Genomic DNA, 22,283 nt, shown 5'->3' with positions numbered 1-22,283 from the left:
GTTTAAGGAGTGTTATTTACCTCCCCTTACATGTAAATTACTTTTTAAAGTAGTGCTATAAAACTAAATACTAATGCTCAATATGGTAACATCTTAAATGGAATCAAATAATACGGATATGTGGGTTAGAATTGAAAATATGGTCATTTGCCGTTGAATTCATACTATCAGGATACCAAAATTTAACAGCATTTCTTTTTTTTTAGTTAGCTACACATGGGAGGGGGGTTTTGGGGGGGGGGGGTTGGGAGGGGGGGTCATCTAACAAATCAAGCTGAAATTATTTACAAATTTACAATGTTTACAGAGCTGGGAAGGACAATTTAGATTAAAATTCATTGACATTTTTAACTTGTATTTAATAATTTATTCTTCAAAAATTGAACAGAGAATTTTTATAACACTTTTAACCATGAAGTAACTTTGTACCAGTATTCAAATGATAGTCTACCAAAATCTACATACACACGTAGAACATAGGAAGGACAACAAATGCACCACTCCTACATAAGGAGATCAAGATACTGAACTGTCCCAGCATATGCTACGTACATACTTAAAAGGTTTCTTGTTATGCATGTTACATTTTACAAACTTGGTTTTGTTCCAACGATGTGCTGATGCTTTTTCAAGTAAGCCTCAAGAGAGATTCCTATGTGACAATCTTACGAAGAGATACACCATGAAGTTACTGGCAGCCATCCAAAGCACTTATTGACCCTTCAGCAATCACCACTGACTCTGATGCAAGATATCGAAGATCAGCATTATGGAATTTCATTTGAACATGTGGAGATGTGAATCCTTGGTGCTTCCATTTTATCTTACTTGCTTTGGCACATACATATGATCCAGTCAAATAAATAAAAAATTCTGCTGATTGATGACACATGATTTTAACATGATTCCTTGGTCTCCTTAGTCTGTCAAGGAACTAACAATCTGATCTGACATATCATGTTATCACATAGTTCTGAATGACAAGTTAGTAACTGGTTTCAAAATTGTATCTCTGTAGAAGGCAAAGTCAGAGAGATGTTTTGACGAGGCCATGACTGTCTACTTCCATGAATACTGGTGTAAGTGACCATACTAGGTGCTAACTTTGCGTCACCCTCCCTTTTTATAATTACAATATCTTCCTTTACAGGTTACCACACAATAATGTACACATTGGGACATGTCAAATTTTTAAACCCATGTTTGACTTGAATTAATGTTTACCTTCAAGATTTAATTTTAGCAAACTATTATAATAAATAAATGAAAGTTTGATGTGGGTTACCCACTGCTGTTGTTTACCTTCAGAATATCCTCTAAACACAAGATTCAACTTAGCTAAGTAAATGAAAGACCGAGACAAAACACAAGACACTGATTTATGGTAACAGTTATGACCTACAGCAGAGATAAAAAATTCAATTATTCAACCGTTTTGTTGCTATTTATATTTGATACTATTACCAAACAGTACAAATAAATGATTAGATCATGCTTGCATGGATGCCTGTGTGACCGGCCTCAGTAGCATAGTGGTTAAGCCATCGGACTACAGGCTGGTAGGTACAGGGTTCGCAGCCCGGTACCGGCTCCAACCCAGAGCGAGTTCTTAAGGGCTCAGTGGGTAGGTGTAAGGCCACTACACCCTCTTCTCTCTCATTAACCACTAACCAACTAACAACTAACCCACTGTCCTGGACAGACAGCCCAGATAGTTGAGATGTGCCCAGGACAGCATGCTTGAACCTTAATTGGATATAAGCACGAAAATAAGTTGAAATGAAATGAAATAAAATGATGCCTGTGTGTGTTTGTGCAGGTGTGTGTGCATGTGTGTGTCTATGTATGCATGCTTTTTTAATCATCTCTGAATACTGGTATCCAATATTTAGACCTCATAGGCCATTTCCTGAGGCCAATCTAATTAAATGAAGGTATCAGTGATACTGATAATAGTGGCATTGATTAAGTGAGTCTAGACTGCAAGCGGAGACTACCAAGTGAGCTGGTTTCTCCGTCAGGTTATTGTTATGTTCCTCGTCTCTCGACCTCAATTGCCAATAAAGACGGACACATTTTCTATTCCATTTAAAGTGAAATGGGAAACAGCTAGTACACCATATAAAAGCTTACAAGCCTAATAAATGGATATCCTATGGTGTTTTTATGATGCCATTTTGTGATTGGAACATACTGTTTGTTTAATGATACATCAGCACAAGGTTTAATCAGTAGATATCGGGTGTTGGTTTAGGTTAGGTGGGAAACCTACTGCCACCACATAGGGGCTTTTCTTCCAAATTAGCAGAAAGTATCTTTTAATGTTATTTTTCCATGGACCGAACAAATATGACAAGAAATACTCCATTGAATCAGCCAAGCCAGACGATGCACAATATTTTAGAAAAACTATTAAATCAATGAGCTGCAAGTCCACCAAGAGGGTAGTTCCTACAACCCACTACATTTCAGATAAGTGATACAATCAATGAGCTACATGTGCGTCAGTCCACCAGTGGGGGGTGGGGGGTGGGGGTGGGGTTAATATGTCAATCCTACAATATACATTTCAGATAAGTGATGAAATCAATGAGCTACATGTGTGTCAGTCCATCAGTGTGGGGGGGGGGGGGGGGGAGAGAGAGGAGGGTTGGGGTCTATCCTATAATATACATTTTAGTTAAGTGATCAAATCAATGAGCTATTAGTCCACCAGGATGGGGGTGGGTGGGTTGTGGAGTGGGGTGTGGCATCAATCCTACAAAACACATTTCAGACAAATGAGCTATTTGAGTCCACCAGGGTGGGAGGGGATCAATTCTACAACCCACATTTCAGACAAGTGATAGACTCAATTAGCTACATGTGGGGGAAGGGGGGATCGTTTCTACAACATAGTTCATTTCAAATAAGAAACTCATAACACTGTATTTATTGTCATTATCACACAGTTATATTAAATATTTACCGTAGTTCAGCAAATATATAACCCAGTCTAGCTAAAGCTCTGAAAGTGCATGTTTTGTTCTCTATCATTGTATGCTCACAGCAAATCGTTGATGACAAAGAATTACATCTCCTTACACGAGGAACTAGGTGCAGTGTAATTGTGTTCCATTAAAACATAACAAAAACAGTTCTACAAAAATAGCACATACTTGATATAATGTAGACCTAATGGATCCAGCAGGTAGTATACAAATTACGTTCTTTATAAATCCCATCCTCTGACGCTAATGGATGTAGTGCATTCGACACCATTTGTCAAGGTTACTAATCGCGAGTTAATCATAAATATTTAAATTCCTTATTTCACTTTGAGCTGAAGAGTATTTACACAGCCCAACAGGTTCAAAATTGGAAAAGAAATAGAAAAAAACACAAATTATTTGTTTGACATACAATGTGCAAATTTGCATGGCAGGCCCCAGATTTTTAACTTTTATAGTTAACACATTTTCAGGTCCATGCCCTGCGATCTCCAGAACCAACCATCAGAAATAAGGCTGGTAGGTACAGGGTTCGCAGCCTAGTACCGGCTCCTCCCACCACAAACCACTAACCCACTGTCCTGGATAGACAGACCAAATAGCTGAGGTGTATGCCCATGACAGCATGCTTGGACCTTAATTGGATATAAGAACGAAAATAATTTGAAATAATAATGCATGATAATGGGTAACAGATTTTCAGTTCCATGACTTTTCAAACATGGCTACTGACAAGCTACTGGATACAATTGTTTAAATAAAATCTAGGGATCGGCAAACATAAAATGGATTAAATTCCCATATATATTTGAAATATTTTTATATAAACCAGTGGTGAAGTTAAACTAGCGAAACAAAAGGAAGGAAGGACATGTTTTATTTAACAACGCACTCAATACATTTTATTTACGGTTATATGGAGTCTGACATATGGTTAAGGACCACACAGATATTGAGCGAGGAAACCCGCTGTTGCCACTTCATGGGCTACTCTTTTCAATTAGCAGCAAGGGATCTTTTATATGACCATCCCATAGACAGGATAGTGCATATCACAGCCTTTGAAATACCAGTTGTGGAGCAATAGCTGGAATGAGAAATAGCTCATGGGCCCACTGACAGGAATCGATCCTAGATCGATCACGCATCAGGCAAGCATTGTACCACTGAGCTACCTCCTGCCCCAGCAAAACAAAAATTCTGAAATATAAAATGTATACGGTGCATCAGGGCTGATATGCAGAATATGAAAATTAGCATTTAACATGGAATATTATTACTATACTCTACTACATGGTCTCATAAGCAGCAGAAGATACTAGTAACTGGGTAATTTTTAATTTGACCTTTCAACTGGAAGGGGATGCTATTCTGTTTACTTTAGTTACATTGGTGAGAAGGGGGGGGGGGGGGCGCATTACGCTCACCCCACCCATCTCCTTGCTTCTAACACTTATGCTACTCTTGTTATCTGACAAATAATAAAACCAATTGTAACAACTGTTCAAGATAGTTTGGCAAGACATGTACTAGTAATAGAACTGAACTCACTTTGTACATAGTTTATTTCACTGAACAGCATCCCTGATTAGCCCCACCCCCACTGGCAATTACTGCAGCCTCACAACCAGGTTGTTTGTGCCGAAGGTCACGACCCTCATTGTTTGTGTGGTACAATTGGTCATCATCACCACAGATAATCTCAGCCCACTGAAATGTCTCCCACTTTACAGCACACTTGTACAGAGTATCACATATCACTTAATAACCCAGAAAATTAGCAAATTAATAATGTTTTGAACACCAGAAAATGTCAGCTGTCGATCATATGCAACATCAAGAAACACTTTGGTTTTGTCAGAGTAAGGTGAGATAAAAATGGCAAATGAAAAGCACCAAAAAAAGGGAAAAACAAATAGTACATATTTTTTGCCTATTTAAAATATTCATTACTGAATATTAAATGTTGGGGTTTTGGGTTGTTTTTGTTTTTTTTGTTTTTTTTACAAATTTCATAAATTATATCCTTCAGCCACTTCTATAGAATTTACCGGCCTCGGTGGCGTCGTGGCAGGCCATCGGTCTACAGGCTGGTAGGTACTGGGTTCAGATCCCAGTCGAGGCATGGGATTTTTAATCCAGATACCGACTCCAAACCCTGAGTGAGTGCTCCGCAAGGCTCAATGGGTAGGTGTAAACCACTTGCACTGACCAGTGATCCATAACTGGTTCAACAAAGGCTATGGTTTGTGCTATCCTGCCTGTGGGAAGCGCAAATAAAAGATCCCTTGCTGCTAATCGGAAGAGTAGCCCATGTAGTGGCGACAGCGGGTTTCCTCTCAAAATCTGTGTGGTCCATAACCATATGTCTGACGCTATATAACCATAAATAAAATGTGTTGAGTGCGTCGTTAAATAAAACATGTCTTTTTTTCTTTTCATTCTATAGAGTTTTTGTTGAATAAGCAGCTGAAACTAAAATCAATACATTAATGTGCAAGTGAAAGGAATGGAATTTAATTTTAATTATAAAATAAACTATACATTTTCATCCTTACCCACCCTGAGGATAAAAGCTCAAACCGTTTTATTTATTTGCTCAATATGCAACATTTTCCAATATTCTGAAAATCTAAATAAAAAAAAATTCATTTGACCTGGTCTATCTAATTTATAATGTCCCTAAATACTTTGTGGGTAGTGGGCATAAAAAACAAACTTCCTCCCACTTCAGGCTTTCTGCCAGGGTTTGAAATATTCTGAATTTATCTAAAAATATATATAAATATATCCATTAATTTTAAGATCTTAAGGCACTTTTTTTTTTCTTTTTTTTTTTTTTAAATCTGCATTATCCCATATCACTGGCTATGTCAAGGTTGGGGTGTAATTAATTTTACCGTTCATACCCTCTGGCAGAAACCCTGCACTCCAAGCACCCCCATACACACACACCTCCTCCCAATTTTGTATCAATTTTGGAACAGCCCTTATCAATGGAAGGGCATCAGTAATTTGTCCAGCACTTGAGTCGATCCAGACCTGTGAAACATTACTGGTGCAGCATTGATTGATACACACATATAAGAATTAAACTAATGACTCAAACACAGTGGAAGGGCAACAGTTATAAATGAATTGTGAGACAAAGGTCATCCGATTCTGATTACAGATCCAACAACACAAGCTGTGCACAGCGCCTCGGTGCCTCGGTATCGGGATATCGGCCCATGTTTAGTAGCCACTAGTTATTGATCACACGTAGCAGGTTAGCTCCTCCATGATGCACAAGTCTATCTGTATTATAGCGGAATGATAGCCCATGGCAGCATGCAGACTCTGGACCAATAGCCCATGGCAGCATGTGCACTCTGGACCAATAGGTGTGGGCCCTTAGGAAGTTCATTTTGTAATTTTCATTAGTCCTAGTAGATAGACAAACACATTTCCCAGGATACAGACAGAGTGTAAATTAATTTGTGTGTAATGGGTGGCGCTTGTTGGTGATGATGCTTTCTTTAAATGCTGAGATGAGTTTCAGTAATCCAGTGAACTCAAAAGTGTGGACATTCAGTATATGGTCTAAGACAATGTTTCAGTATTTGTGTTATTTTTTCTGGAGGGATGTGCTTGCCAGATATGCAAAGGGTCACAGGGTTGATCGTTTTTGAAGGACTCTTGAGGATTTTTCCACCCCTTTTTGCTACACTTAAAAAATTGTACAAATTTATAACAATACCTTTTTATTTACTGCTATATGGCATCAGACATATTATTATGGTTACAGTCATAACAATAATGAGAGAGCCACTAATCCATGGGCTACTCTTTTCAATTAGCAGGACACGACCTTTTATATAGACCTTTTATATATACCATCGCACAGACAGGATAGTACTGGTCCTAAAAACTGGCTGGAATAAGAAATAGCCCAATATGGCCCACCAAAGGGGATCAATCCTAGAGCAAATAATGCCTAGATCGATCATGCATTAAGCAAGTGCTTTCCCACTGGGCTATGTCCTGCCATTGGTGACAGAGACCAGAAGAATTGTGTGACCACGTGGTAATCCTGTTAGAACATGTAGCTGCAGTCAAAGTAAGTGATCCACCAAGCTATCAAAGTGATGACTAAGAAGACCAGAAGAATTGTGTGACCATGTGGTAATCCTGTTAGAACATGTAGCTGCATTCAAAGTAAGTCATCCACCAAGCTATCAAAGTGATGACTAAGAAGACCAGAAGAATTGTGTGACCACGTGGTAATCCTGTTAGAACATGTAGCTGCAGTCAAAGCAAGTGATCCACCAAGCTATCAAAGTGATGACTAAGAAGACCAGAAGAATTGTGTGACCACGTGGTAATCCTGTTAGAACATGTAGCTGCATTCCAAGTAAGTGATCCACCAAGCTATCAAAGTGATGACTAAGAAGACCAGAAGAATTGTGTGACCACGTGGTAATCCTGTTAGAACATGTAGCTGAAGTCAAAGCAAGTGATCCACCAAGCTATCAAAGTGATGACTAAGAAGACCAGAAGAATTGTGTGACCACGTGGTAATCCTGTTAGAACATGTAGCTGAAGTCAAAGCAAGTGATCCACCAAGCTATCAAAGTGATGACTAAGAAAACCAGAAGAATTGTGTGACCACGTGGTAATCCTGTTAGAACATGTAGCTGCATTCAAAGCAAGTGATCCACCAAGCTATCAAAGTGATGACTAAGAAGACCAGAAGAATTGTGTGACCACGTGGTAATCCTGTTAGAACATGTAGCTGCAGTCAAAGTAAGTGATCCACCAAGCTATCAAAGTGATGACTAAGAAGACCAGAAGAATTGTGTGACCACGTGGTAATCCTGTTAGAACATGTAGCTGCAGTCAAAGCAAGTGATCCACCAAGCTATCAAAGTGATGACTAAGAAGACCAGAAGAATTGTGTGACCACGTGGTAATCCTGTTAGAACATGTAGCTGAAGTCAAAGCAAGTGATCCACCAAGCTATCAAAGTGATGACTAAGAAGACCAGAAGAATTGTGTGACCACGTGGTAATCCTGTTAGAACATGTAGCTGCATTCAAAGCAAGTGATCCACCAAGCTATCAAAGTGATGACTAAAAAGACCAGAAGAATTGTGTGACCACGTGGTAATCCTGTTAGAACATGTAGCTGCAGTCAAAGTAAGTGATCCACCAAGCTATCAAAGTGATGACTAAGAAGACCAGAAGAATTGTGTGACCACGTGGTAATCCTGTTAGAACATGTAGCTGCATTCAAAGCAAGTGATCCACCAAGCTATCAAAGTGATGACTAAGAAGACCAGAAGAATTGTGTGACCACGTGGTAATCCTGTTAGAACATGTAGCTGCAGTCAAAGTAAGTGATCCACCAAGCTATCAAAGTGATGACTAAGAAGACCAGAAGAATTGTGTGACCACGTGGTAATCCTGTTAGAACATGTAGCTGCAGTCAAAGCAAGTGATCCACCAAGCTATCAAAGTGATGACTAAGAAGACCAGAAGAATTGTGTGACCACGTGGTAATCCTGTTAGAACATGTAGCTGCATTCAAAGTAAGTCATCCACCAAGCTATCAAAGTGATGACTAAGAAGACCAGAAGAATTGTGTGACCACGTGGTAATCCTGTTAGAACATGTAGCTGCATTCAAAGCAAGTGATCCACCAAGCTATCAAAGTGATGACTAAGAATTCCAATGATCAGATTGCTTCATTCTCCTGGGAATGAACACAGTAACCCAATATTGTTAATAACACCAAAAAATGCATAACTCGAAATGCCAAGTATGTAACCATGTTAACTTTTCTTTCACAAAGACATATACTGTGTTAAATTATTAAAAGTAATTGTTACGCTAAATATATGCTAACCAAGGGAATTCGAGCTTCTATCGAATTATTATCAATATTTGTTTGAGCTGTAGCATATTTTAGACTATAGATGCCCAAGTGTAACATCATGTTGAATAAAATCTATGAAGCAGAAATTTCTTACCATTCTTCAATACCTTTTAAATACTGATAACTGCCATACAGCACAGAAGAAAAAGAAGTTTGTTTTGTTTAATGACACCACTGGAGCACATTGAGTAATTAATCATCGGCTACTGGATGTCAAACATTTGGTAATTCATCAGAGGATACCTGCTACATTTTTTCATCAGCAGCAAGGGATCTTTTATATGCACTTTCCCCCAGACAGGAAAGCACATACCATGGCCATTATGGTCAAATGAGAAAAAAACTCAATTAGTTGAATGGATCCACCGCAGTGGTTCAATACTGTGATGCAAGCACCTCCAGCTAGCACTTAACCCCTGAGCTAAATCCTGCCCCTTACAGAACAGAGTGCCAGCTACTAGCTACTACAACACAGGTTTGAAGGTATTTAATACAAACGTAAGACTATTAACCATATATACAATATACTGAACAGATAGAAAGATAGCCAAATTAATATACAGATAAACAGATACACAACCTAACAATGCTACATCAATATTGCATTTATATAGCAGAAATAATTAAGATAAATATCAGGCATTGAATTTGGGTATTTATTTTATTTAATATAGATATTTTGGGATTCCATCTTATAAGCTTATGCTTTGACCCAAAATTTAAGATTAGCAGAAGCACAGAATCATGTTACATTTGCTGCCTGCAAAGATGTAGTCTTCTACACCCAATAGCTGATGTATTTTTTGTGCTGGACTGTTGTTAAACATTCATTTGTTTGTTTATTCGTTCCTTCGTTCCTTCGTCCATTCATTCATTAAGTCTTCAAAACCAATTTCACTGTTAACTACAGGTAGCATGCCACATGGTTAATAAACGTAAATAAACAAATTATGTAATTACAAGCTGAAAGGACAAGGACATATTTAACATAAGCAAAGGTTAACCTATAACACTACGTGGACAATTAATTGACCATCACTTTTACACCTGTGACATCTTCCTTAATTAAATCTGAATAACTCTCCAATACCGAGTGCTTACGAGTCTTAGAAATAATGGAATTTGTATATATACAGAAACAAACAAAAAACTGGAGTTGGACAAATTTGACGCAGCAGTAAATTAAGAAGTTAACAAACAACAGTTTTGTTAAAAGTATTCTTTTGCTGTGTAAGCATCTATCCATCTCTTGTACACAACACTCAGCATAGTGGGTTTTGTTGATGCCTGTTTGTATCCTCATATCAGCAAACCTCAGTAAAAAAATGTTACTTAAAATTCAGGGATCAAATTTTAATTTTTGTGGGGCAAAACAAGTGTTGCCTTCGGTTTAATAACAAAAATTAGAGAACCAATTTAAGTTGGAGGGGCATCAATGCAAAGTTTCTTTCAAAAGAGAGGCTACTTACTTTCTGTCACGTTTTTGCAGACAAATATGTTTTCACTCCGGTGGCTATGCAATTTGTTTGATAAGGATGCTTTTTATCATATTACCAATGATATTTTTACTATTTCTCACACAGCACTTGCTTTCACTGCCGTGTTAAAATTAGAACCCTGTTACTTATCATGGAGCACAATATTATTCCACTGACAATGATTTGCCAACAAAAAGGATTCGAAGCAGAGCATCTACGTGACAAAGGAACTGCACAACTGACATAACATTATTTGTCAATCTTCCAAACGAGACATCATTTGCAATGCTCTTAATTCTTAATCGTGGGACGTCTGATGTTAACCCCGTTTGCTAGACATATGTCTGTTGGCTGCAACCAAACACTTGCGCTACTTCCAGTATGGACTGTGATGAAGATTTAATAGTGACTACAGGCAAAGGATAACAAAGAACAGCATGTGACAGAAGGAAAAATTGATGTGATGCTTTATTCTGGTTGATTAAATAATAAAAATACCATCAAGATTGCAGCCGTACACCATTTCATCTCTATTGTATTTATTTGGTCAACAGCTTTCGGCCAGATCAACAGATTTTGGACGCTTCCAGTACAAGTGCAACACAATAACAGTTAACTTCAACGCCAACTGATAACACTGGGTTATCTGTGCAGGAAATTAATCCCCATCATACACGTATTTAAGGAAAACCCACTGTCCGCTGGACAAATCCAATCAGATTGGTATTTCCTCTTCATAGCAATCTGACAATTCAATGCCAGCAATTTACTTAAGAAAACAGCCAGGAAATGGTCTGAATAAGAGTTTGCATTGCACAGTCTGTTTGCCAACTTTATTGTGTCAATATGAGATCAAACAAAGTGCTTTTAATTTTACAGATCACAATATTAATGGCAATGTCAACCCAGATTTATTTAATACATATCAGTGTATATATAACAAAGACATGATAACCATGGAAAAATAAAAGCTAAAAAATTTACATCAGAATTGAGCGTCATTTTCAATCGTTTAATTCAGATCAAATCAGTTTCTTTTGTGAATATTATATGATGTAATCAGATAAAACTTGAAAATTACTGAACTGATAAAGTACTGCAAGCCCTTGGTTATTGCTGTCACTGATATTAGGCTTTTTGCCAGAGGGTAAAATGGGATGGCACCCTTCCCAATTTTTTTGCAGATTTTTGTTTTTTAAGTTGACCTTTTGACAAAATTAATTACTCTTATCATTACTTTATGATTTTCTTAACCCTAACCCATATGATCATCATGAATTTTTGACTAAATAAAAAGACTGTATGCAGAAATGATAATATTGGTTTGAAGCCTAAAAAACCCACCTATTTATCTAACTCCCACCATCTTTAGAATATGCACACATCCATTAAAAAAAAAATCAATTCAGTATACTCAAATAAAATCAGGGACTTTACCAAAGAAATATGAAATATCAATCCATTCCTGCAAAGTCCTGCCATTGTGTCCACTGTGAATTAGTTTTAAAATCTACAGCTGTGACTACACAGTTCACACTTGCAATCAATGTAATCTGAATGTACATGTAATATGAAATGGTTCTATTTTAGTTGGAGATTCACACCCACAAACAACTGAACTCATTTGTCATAAACAGATGTACATGTAGTACCATAGTCAATGAGGCCACGCATTTTCATCATTAAATGAATGTTTAATTTAAGCCTCATAAACTTTAAACTAGTGATAGCAATATATTTTATCAGGGTTTCTGGAGAGTAAAATTACATATCCAAACATCTTGGTAATTCAAGGATTTTTAATTTTTAGACATTGACAGTAAGAGAACTGCTGTTTAAAATTTGTCAAAGTGCATTTCCAAAAGATTTCAAACCCATAACCACCTAGTATTTTGCATAGGATTTGCAAAAGATTTTGCATGAGATTTGCAAAAGATTTTGCATGGGATTTGCAAATTATTTTGGATGTGACTTGTGAATTATTTTGCATGGGATTTGTAAATTGTTTTGCACTTCCTCATACACATTCTTCTCTACAGAAAATCACAAACTGTTGTAACATTGCCTAATCACTGAAGCACTTAATATATACAAGATCTGTACAGCCAAAACATCCTGCCAAAATATATCACACTGACAATCCTGTCTTTACACATTAATTTCTTTTCACTTCAACTGTGAGTACATTTCAATTTGGCCCCACAAAACATGATTAATTAATAGGAACTGTGTGCTTAATTCACTGTTTGCATGTCATGCAGGCTGCAGAGGAAGAAACAGCTATGATGCAGCATAATGTGTGCTACACTTCCTTGTCAGACATTATAATTTATGATCCTCCAGGTCCGCAACACTAACCTGACATGATAGACGTAAACTCAGAGATGCATGGGGATTATTAATGTTTTCTTCAAAAAGACTTTTATTAGTTAACCAGCCAGCAGATAACAACTCTCTTATTAATTCAAGTCTGCTGCCAATTTTCAATTGACAAATTATGTTTCTCACTTCAGAGTTCTACATATTTCAGGCCCGTAGTCTCTTAAGTTCACGGAATCTAGGGTGGAATGTGGGAACGGAACAACCTCAAGTGGGGGGCAGTCTCTAGTGGAGGGGTACAAGCCGTATTTTAATTTTTATTTATATAGAGGATAAAAAAAATTGTCAAGTGCGGGACACAAAAAAATTATGTTATGACGTCACTTCCCAAAATTACGTAATTACACGTGTGCTTCGTATGATTATAATTATTAACTCGGTGATGTTGAACCATGTGGATAATAACCTATGTATACTGAACAGCAAATGAAAAGCAGTCAGATAATGTAAACTGAGGGGTTTTTTTTTACATAATAGTAACATCAGAGAAATATATGGAGAATATTCCTGTAAACGGAAACCTGAATAAAACAACGATGGAAATACACATTCACTCACCCCTGTGCTGACTAGAGAGAGCATTATTCTCTCGTTGAGGGCTAGGGTTTCGCCGCCTTTCATCTTTATCCTCTTCTTATCCAGGCATTTCATTGCATACCTGAAACAAATAGTTAAAATAAAACATTTTCGTATTTTGAAAACTGTTAAATGTTGTTTTCTCGGACTACATTTGTTTACTACAAGGTGATACATATTTTAAAATTTGCAATTTAAATGGTAAAACAATGGGATCATCATACTACTGAAATTAATATGTCCAATTGATTGTTATAAAACACACCACACATACAGACACACACATCACACCACACCACACATATACACACACACACCACACCACACCACACCACACCATACCATATACATCAGATTTGTAAAGTAATTTTATTCTCATGCACCAAAACTTTTATCACTCAAAACAGTTAAATAATAATTGGTATTAATAAAATATGTATGTATGAAATACAGTTTTCTTTTTTTCTTTTTCCTCCCCCACATTAAAGTAGCGATAATCATGCAAGAAAATAAACAAAACTTATTTTAATTAATATTGCATTATATAACAAAGATGATAATCACTGTAACCTTATAACATCAAAAATGAGGAATATGTAAGCAAACATGACCGTCTAATATAACAGTAACCTTTTTTAAATTTTTAATTAATTTTCTTTTCCTTTTTTTCTTTCCGGTTTTTTTTTGGCACTCAAATGTCATATAGAAAGCATTGTAATTGGAAACAGCCAAACAGCAATTATTTGTCATTTCTTTAGCCGAGTAACACTAGACAAAGCTGTCATATTATTCTATGTTTTCTTAAGTTTGGCATTTCATTGCTTCATGTACTTTATTTTATCAGAAAGCATAGTTGTAAAAATTCGACTGTCTCTGTGTCATCTATAATAAAAAACACCATACCCCCACCCCAATTAAATTTTTTTTTACATGACATTCATGGTAAACTGCAGCTTTGGTTTTGGTCTTAACATTTAAAAAAAACGACAATACATGTAACAAAAATATTATTTCTCAAAAATTATTAATTGAATTTGACACCGACTGATGTGGCTATTTTTACATTTTTGACAATTGTTTGCAAATTAATCAGTCTGACATAGTAAATTAACATAATTGTGCCGTCGTAATACCTGGCTGTGATTAACGAGAGTTCTGTGATCAGTTTACTCATAAGACTGGTATTGATTGGTTCAATTTAAGAGTATGGCACCACCACCCAGTAATTTGTCTAGATTGGATGACGTCTCTTGCAAAATCAATGACTACATTTGACAGCAACATACAAATACACAACTGTAGTTGAGTTTCTTGAGATAATGTCCATAAGTAATATATCAACTCACTCAAGGGATTACACCTGTCTTATTCAGTGTGACGTCAGTGAAGTAAAATATCACATTACTGCATAATGATCCCTTAAGGGAGGACAACAAAAGTATATTGAAGACAACACAAAAACAAAAACAGATGATGTTTCTGTTCTCCACCCCAACCTCCCATCACCACCCATGCCCAATGGGGTTATATTTCAACAATGTTTTGGCTTCACTGATGTTAATAGTGAGAAAGCAGACCATGCATTGACCAATACTACACCCAAAGCTATATGAATGTTTGGGGCTTTTTGTGGAGGTTTTTTTTTTTTTTTGGGGGGGGGGGGGGGGGGGTTTAGGGGAGAGGGTGTTAAATTTTTTTGTCTTCTCACTTCTGCATAGATGTAAAATAAGTCTATTATGCAAGTTTTTCTTTATACATGTTATTAAGTAAAAGCATGACATTCATGATATGTTTGTCAGGAGTCTGATAGAGAAGCACACACACATTAATGTGCAATGAGTTGGATTAACAGTTTCCTTTGGACCAACTACTGATGTGCAGTAATCCATGAAAAGTAGGTTGCTAGTTATAATACGAAATACACCGCCATCCCAAGATGTAATTGCATGCAAGGTCTGATAATGCAACATCAATTAATAAGGAAGATACGGCGTGGACAAGAAAAGTTAACAGACAGATGACGGACAAAGCCATACCATAATACGACCCATCAAAGGTGTGCATATAAAAATCCATTACAAATGCTTGCTGCTCAAAACATAACCAAACAAAATTGAAATTGTTACTTACACAAATATAAAAACAATGAAATTTTATTATACAAACATGACGGAAAAAAACACCATCATTTCTTTGAAAGGGATGGGGCACTGATCTCGGCAAAGGAATTTAAAAGTTTAAAGTTTGTGTTTGTATAATGACACCACAAGAGCACATTGATTAAATAATCATCGGCTATTGGATATCAAACATTTGGTAATTCTGCCTCGAAGTCACTTGTAGTCATAAGAGGAAACCCGCTACATTTTCCCATTGGTAGCAAGGAATCTTTTATATGCATCATCCCACAGACAGGATAGCACATACCACAGCCTTTGATATACCAGTCGTGGGGCACTGGCTGGAATGAGAAATAGGCAGAGGAACTTAACATTCCCAAATAACCATGGATTGAACCATACCTAATGACATTACAAACTGCTACTCAAACGCTGAACTTGCCGGAGTTGAAGTAGGAGTTCATGACCCAATTCCCATAAGATCTGACCATTTAAGGTAGTTTTATATTAATCCAAAAATTGCAAATATCAACAAGGTTAACTTGCAGCCATGATTCAATTTAGGTTTGAATGAATCCATACTTTGTTCAACAACCAATGCCATGAACACTGAACAAGGCATTAATAGTCCTTTTGAAGTGCCCTAGTTTGATCAGTTGATGATAGGATGCACATGGGTAAGATATTTTTAATTAGAATATTTTTCATTATTAACTTTTTTCCCTCGTATCCTTAAGTATATAGTTGAGACCTATCCCATGAAAGAAAGTTATGCGATGGAAATTTCGTTCCTGGGACAAGACTTGTTGTTAATTGTTGTTTGTTTTTTGGGTTTTGCTTCAAAGTACTTTTGCTGAGATCCCTTTAAAAACACCACATAGAACAAATTATTAATACTGCATTCAAACCATTTACATAAGTTTGAAAGAGACAACATGTAACAAGAGTTATATAGTTTTGTTTTGAATATTTATGAATTATATATATTAAATCAAGTAATATATTTAAGATTTAAACTAGATGAAAAATTTAGCATTTTTTGTTTTATTTTGCTTCGTTTTAAGTTGGGTTTTTTGTGGGTTGTTGTTTTGGGGGGGGGGGGGGGGGATTGTTTTGTTAAATAATTATCTGATATATAGAACATGTTATCGCACAATACATGTAAAGTAAAACATTATCTTGTTTAAATCGCTAAAACAATGATCCTGTGTAAAATTTACTTACATTTTGCCTGTATCTGCTTTTCTACAACCATAAACTTCTCCAAAACCACCTCTGCCAATAATCCTATGTACACTGAAGTCATTCATGGTTAACTGCAAAAAAGATTTTATTCTGAAATGCATAACCTCGTAAATCAACATTTGCATGTTCATACAATACATGTACATGTGCAAGGCAGCTTTATTGCACCAGTGCCTTTGCATTCAGGTAATATTTTTTCAGTTTCATACAAAGTTAATCATGCTTTTTTAGAAACTAGTTCTTCCTGAAATGCTTATACATGTATATACAATGTTCACATTTATCAATATTTTCACAAGCTTTAGTTTGTTTCATTTACGACATCACTAGTACACACTGACATCATTTATTGGATGTCAAAACTTCTGACATAGTCATCAGAGGAAACCTGCTACACTTTTTCCATTAGCCGCAAGAGATTTTTTATATGCACTTTCCCAGACAGAACAGCACATACCACAGCCTTTGGTATAGCAGTCATGGGTTACAATTGGGAAAAAAATAATTAGACAATGGTTCAAGGGGGATCAATCCTATGAAATCAAACTCTTGAGTTGAGCATTCTACTGACTGGGCTCGATCTCAAGCACACGAGGGAAGGAGCGCATTAATGCCAGGGTACACTTTAAAAACAAATTTTTTAAATGCTGATAAAAATATTTATGTCCATTTTTAGGAGAGGTATATAGCAATTGGCTAATTTGGCAATGGGCAGGGTGAGCCCTGCATATCAAAAACCTGTACAGTTAAAATGCTGGTGAAAACATTGATAATTATTGTGACAAAGCCTAAAAAAAATATTAATATGCCAATACTTACATTAATATTTAATTCTAAATTTTTCCACTGGCAAAATCTTGTATATTTCTCTCTGAAAAGTAAATTAAACCTTGTTAGTATTGCAAACCAAATATACAAAGCAGAATATTGTGTTACTAACTGCATATAATGTTCTCAAGTGTATATGTACCAGCCTATACGGTTAAACAATGAATTCATAATAAACACTATATTCTTCAGTAGTGTACTACAAACAGTTTTAAGGAAAGCCAGATTATCTTGCTGTGAATATTGCTCATCTTGTAATTATAACTGAAGACCTCATCTAACAACCAACACAGTTCTAAGACCACCCCACTATTAAAAAAAACAAAACAAAAAAACTATTTTAAAGATGAGAATATTTTCTCACTATTTTATAGTAAATAAAAAGATTCTGGTACTAAGACCACCACACTATTACAGGTTAGGACCAGTAAAGTGAGACCCAATCGTTGTTTTCAATATATTTTGACTTCACAAATTCAACCATGGCATTACATCTTAAATGGTTCCCCATAATCAACAGTGGTGGAAATACTGCCATCTCAAACTTTTTATTGTTCAACATCACTATGGGCCGAGAGATTTTTTTGCCCGTCATCCAGTCAGACTGGCAATTATTTTATGTTTATATCCATACATCAGTTTGAGTCAAACATGTGTAGTCCAGCAGGTTTTGATTCGGACTGGCAGAATTTGTAGGTTACTGGACCGAATATCCACCATAATTATTAGCCAATTTTCCACCCTGACCTAAGTTAGGGGTAGCAATTAATCACTCCCCTCAATTTTGTTCATGTCAAGGTCTGAAGTTAACTATGTGAACAGGTCTGAAGTTAACTATGTGAACAGGTCTGAAGTTAACTATGTGAACAGGTCTGAAGTTAACTATGAACAGGTCTGAAGTTAACTATGTGAACAAGTAATTAAATAGTCTGCACCACCAGAAAAGTAATACCTAAATCTCACATTTTTACTTTGTAATGGTGAGACAAAAACGTTTGTTTTGTTTAACGCCACCACTATAGCACATTGATTTATTAATCATCGGCTATCGAATGTCAAACATTTGGTGACATACCTGAGAGAAAACCTGCTACATTTTTCCATTAGTAGCAAGGGATCTTGTATATGCACCATCCCACAGACAGGATAGCACATACCAGGGCATTTGATATACCAGTTGTTGTGCACTGTCTAGAACAAGAAATAGCCCAATGGGCCCACCGACAGGGATCGATACTAAAACGACCATGCATCAAGCGAGCGCTTTACCACTGGGCTAAGTCCCACCCCTGGTGAGACACAAAGCAACAAGGAATTTTTTACATGCACTTCCAAGTGTAGAACAGTACATTCCACAGGCTTTGATGTACCAGTCATGGAGCACTGGTTGTGAAGGTCTGTTAATGGGGATTGGTCTTGTTACATCATACCTCAGGCGAGTACTCTACTAACCTACATCACACCCCAACCCCTCACCACACACACACACACCACCACCACAAAGAAACATGTCATAGCATTTCAAATTTCATGTGAAACACTTTTTCGGATAACCTCGATCTCTCGACCTAATTCTTTGGTGATAAGTGATAAGTGATAAGCGAAATAATTTTGTAAAAATGTTACTCGGCATTCAGTGTTTTATTTGTTAGTTACATTCCACCATGTTTTGACATAATGTAAATACGTCAACGTTTTGTTATTTATATATGTATGTAAATGCCTTCTTTTTTCGGGGTTTTTTCTGTCAATAAATACATGTAGCCTATTTGCCCAAGCATATATTTGAAATTCATCTGGGTGATCCTTTTTGTTTTATTTACTTACTTTTACAATATACACAAAATGAATGTACGGCAGGTGTTGAAGATGCCAACAGCTGGCTGGGGTGGGACGAGATGGGTTGGCGTGGCCTTACAACTGGGGTTGCATAGTTTTTAGAGTTCAGCAGTACGCAGAGAATCGCATGCTTCTTACAATATTAAGCGAAATAAACCAGCTGTAATGCTGCAACCAGCTGTAATGCAGTTTCAAATATGAACTTTTATATATTAATTTAGAAAATTCGAACTCCCTGAAACTTGAACTATTTCCTCGTCCCCTTCAAGATCGAGTTATCGAAGTTTGACTGTATATATATTTATCCTATAAGTTACCCATGACATCCATGTCATAAACCCATGTGACAAATTAGGTTATTAACCTGGTTAATAATGGTATGCAAATTTAAAGGTATATGCAAATTTTCACGGTTTCTCAGTAATAACATATTGCCGTGAATGGGTTGTTTACAAGCCATCAAGACCTGTATACCTGAGTGTAACGTTTTCATAAGATTTAGTTGAAGTGCGTGACGTCAAAGTAATTTGTGCTAATCGTGATGACGTCATATTACCAATGGAAGTGACTTTAGTACTGTGATTTACTAAATATTGAATGCAAATATTATTTTAGGATAAATAGAATTCACTACTCGTGTTTTTTTAATAGATGGTTAATATTTTCCATATTAAAAAACAGTCATAACAAATCCTCAATATATTTTTTGTTGAATAGTCATATTTGGTATAATATTCATGGGAAATGAAATTTCGGTTCTGTGATTTTACTAACACGCTACCAGAAATTATCGTTTCTGTGAAATCTGAGGGCCTGAAGAAATAACTACCGGTAGATGTTGTTTCTAGACAGAAAAATATGGCTGTTTCTTTCACTGTAAATAATGAACTGCATTCACATTTAGCTACATGTAATATGTTTGTCATTCAAATTATTAAAAAAAATCAACTCTAATCTTATTACCATATAACCATAAAATTCAGTGAAGACTGCTCAAAGTTTTCCTGGAATTGACTTTGATTTACTCATATCCGGTTGCCCAGCACTACAGGGAACCGTGTATTATCCCCAAAGTTATATTTCTGTCAGAGTTTCACCTAATTTCTAATCAAAGAGAATGATAATTTACACTCTAGCATTTAGCACTTAACATCTCGTAACATGCTCCAAGATAAATTTCCTGTTTTCTTTGTGTAGAAAAAAACATTACAAACTTTATTAGGATGTGCTTGAAATGGACTGATAAATACGTTCTCCACAATTTGACAATATATATTGAATTTTCCTGCATCCTCTTTGTAACAGAATAAAATATTGCTAATCAATACACCATTCTCCTTTTTCTTTCTCAACAGAACACACAAAAACATTATATACTGTAGTAACAGCAGGTAGCGTCCTGCTTACAATCGACTGCCAGTGAGAATATGTCAACATCATTCAACACTAGATCTCGTGTATCGCAAGGGTCAATCTTCATCGTCCACAGATGACAATTTATTTTTTCAAGTAAGTGAATCAATGTAGTGGAATTATCAGAATTGATTTATTTTTCAAATGGAACAATGTCTGACACACAACGAGAAGACAACCGGTCTGTACATTGGATATTGATGTTTCTACAACACACACACACAATGTTTTTAATTTTTCAGGAATGCGTCAGTTAATTAGGCTGTCTGCTGACTGTGCAAATAAATTAATATATATACATATAAATAGCAACCATTACTGTAGAAAACACGATTCTCCAAATGTCATCATATAATAATGCTGCAAGTGCTTGTATGAAGCTTGTTTCCAGCAGAATAAAGATCTGTTCTTTTCCGTCTCCATCATCAAAGACAAAACCCAGAGCTCTACAACCTGTATGAACCCTGATGGAAGTATAGTACAATGTATATACTTACGTTTCTAGGAATTTTTGAAATATATGGCCTCTTAATGAGTTACATATTTCTTCTATGTATGGCTGAAAAACAACAAGAGAAAAAGAAGATTTATAACATCATGAAGGAAATACCAGCAATAAACACCAAGCCAATAATTAACGAGAATAGCTTTAGATATAAAAAGTATAAATTAATCATGTGTTTTTACACTTCCTTGGGTCAGAATAGAGGTTTTGACCTGTGTAAATAATGTTGTAACTTCAAACATCCAGACTGGCATTGCATACTATACTGAATGTTGTTACATGTTTAGAGAGGATAGTGTTTAGAGGAGAGGATCAATAAAGAATTTCATCAGCACCAACCCATTTACCACTGCGACGGAAATGTTTGATGAAATCAGTCAGTCCACAGTTTTAAGTAAGTTAATACATTTTTTATTAATTTTTACTACCATATTTGTTTACACTTGGACATACTTTCTTAGACTTGGACATATTTTCTTACTTGTATAATAGCATTTATGTTGATGTGCTATGTGATCATTCAAAATATTTCAGGTAATTTTGTTATAAACTCAGTTGCCTTGTTACATTTTAATTTTAATTTTAAAATTCAATAAAAAATGTTTTTAATAAATTGCAAAAAAATGTTTTAACATGCATCGGGATGTAACCATAAACCAAGTTTCAGGTATGTAGGACTTACAGTTTGTATCAAATGGAGGTAAACATGAAACTTTAACATTGAGCTCAACGTAAACGTTGATGCCATGGTTACTGCCATTGAAGAGTAATACCTTAATACCTGTATCTCACCGTTTGACTTGGTAAAGGCGAGTCAGTACTGTACCCTTGCTATACTATTACAGGCAAGACCGAAGCAAGTAGACACTGGGGGGTAAGCTGACTGAGATTGAGGGTGCAAAGCTAAGTTTATAAGGGGTTTGGGGTTACACTCCTCCGTAAAATATTTTAAACTAGATGTCCTGAAATGCAATTTCCAGCATTCTACAAGTAA

At 36.1% G+C, this 22,283-nt stretch overlaps 1 protein-coding gene across 1 annotated transcript in view; it reads right to left on the bottom strand.

Moving 5' to 3' along the window:
- Positions 1 to 22,283, bottom strand: part of LOC121369275 (beta-adrenergic receptor kinase 2-like) — a 121,712-nt gene that overhangs the window by 36,950 nt on the left and 62,479 nt on the right. Inside the window, exons 6-9 of the mRNA XM_041494240.1 lie at positions 21,282 to 21,343; positions 17,524 to 17,575; positions 16,684 to 16,775; positions 13,322 to 13,421 (exon numbers count right to left, since the gene is read on the bottom strand). Coding sequence (XP_041350174.1) covers positions 13,322 to 13,421; positions 16,684 to 16,775; positions 17,524 to 17,575; positions 21,282 to 21,343 — 306 coding nt within the window. The remainder of the gene's footprint in view (positions 1 to 13,321; positions 13,422 to 16,683; positions 16,776 to 17,523; positions 17,576 to 21,281; positions 21,344 to 22,283) is intronic.

Source organism: Gigantopelta aegis, chromosome 3 (assembly GCF_016097555.1).
Source record: "Gigantopelta aegis isolate Gae_Host chromosome 3, Gae_host_genome, whole genome shotgun sequence".
NCBI lineage: Eukaryota > Metazoa > Mollusca > Gastropoda > Neomphalida > Peltospiridae > Gigantopelta > Gigantopelta aegis.
The sequence above is the reverse complement of the archived record's forward strand: the minus strand, read 5'-3'. Positions and strand labels throughout refer to the sequence as shown.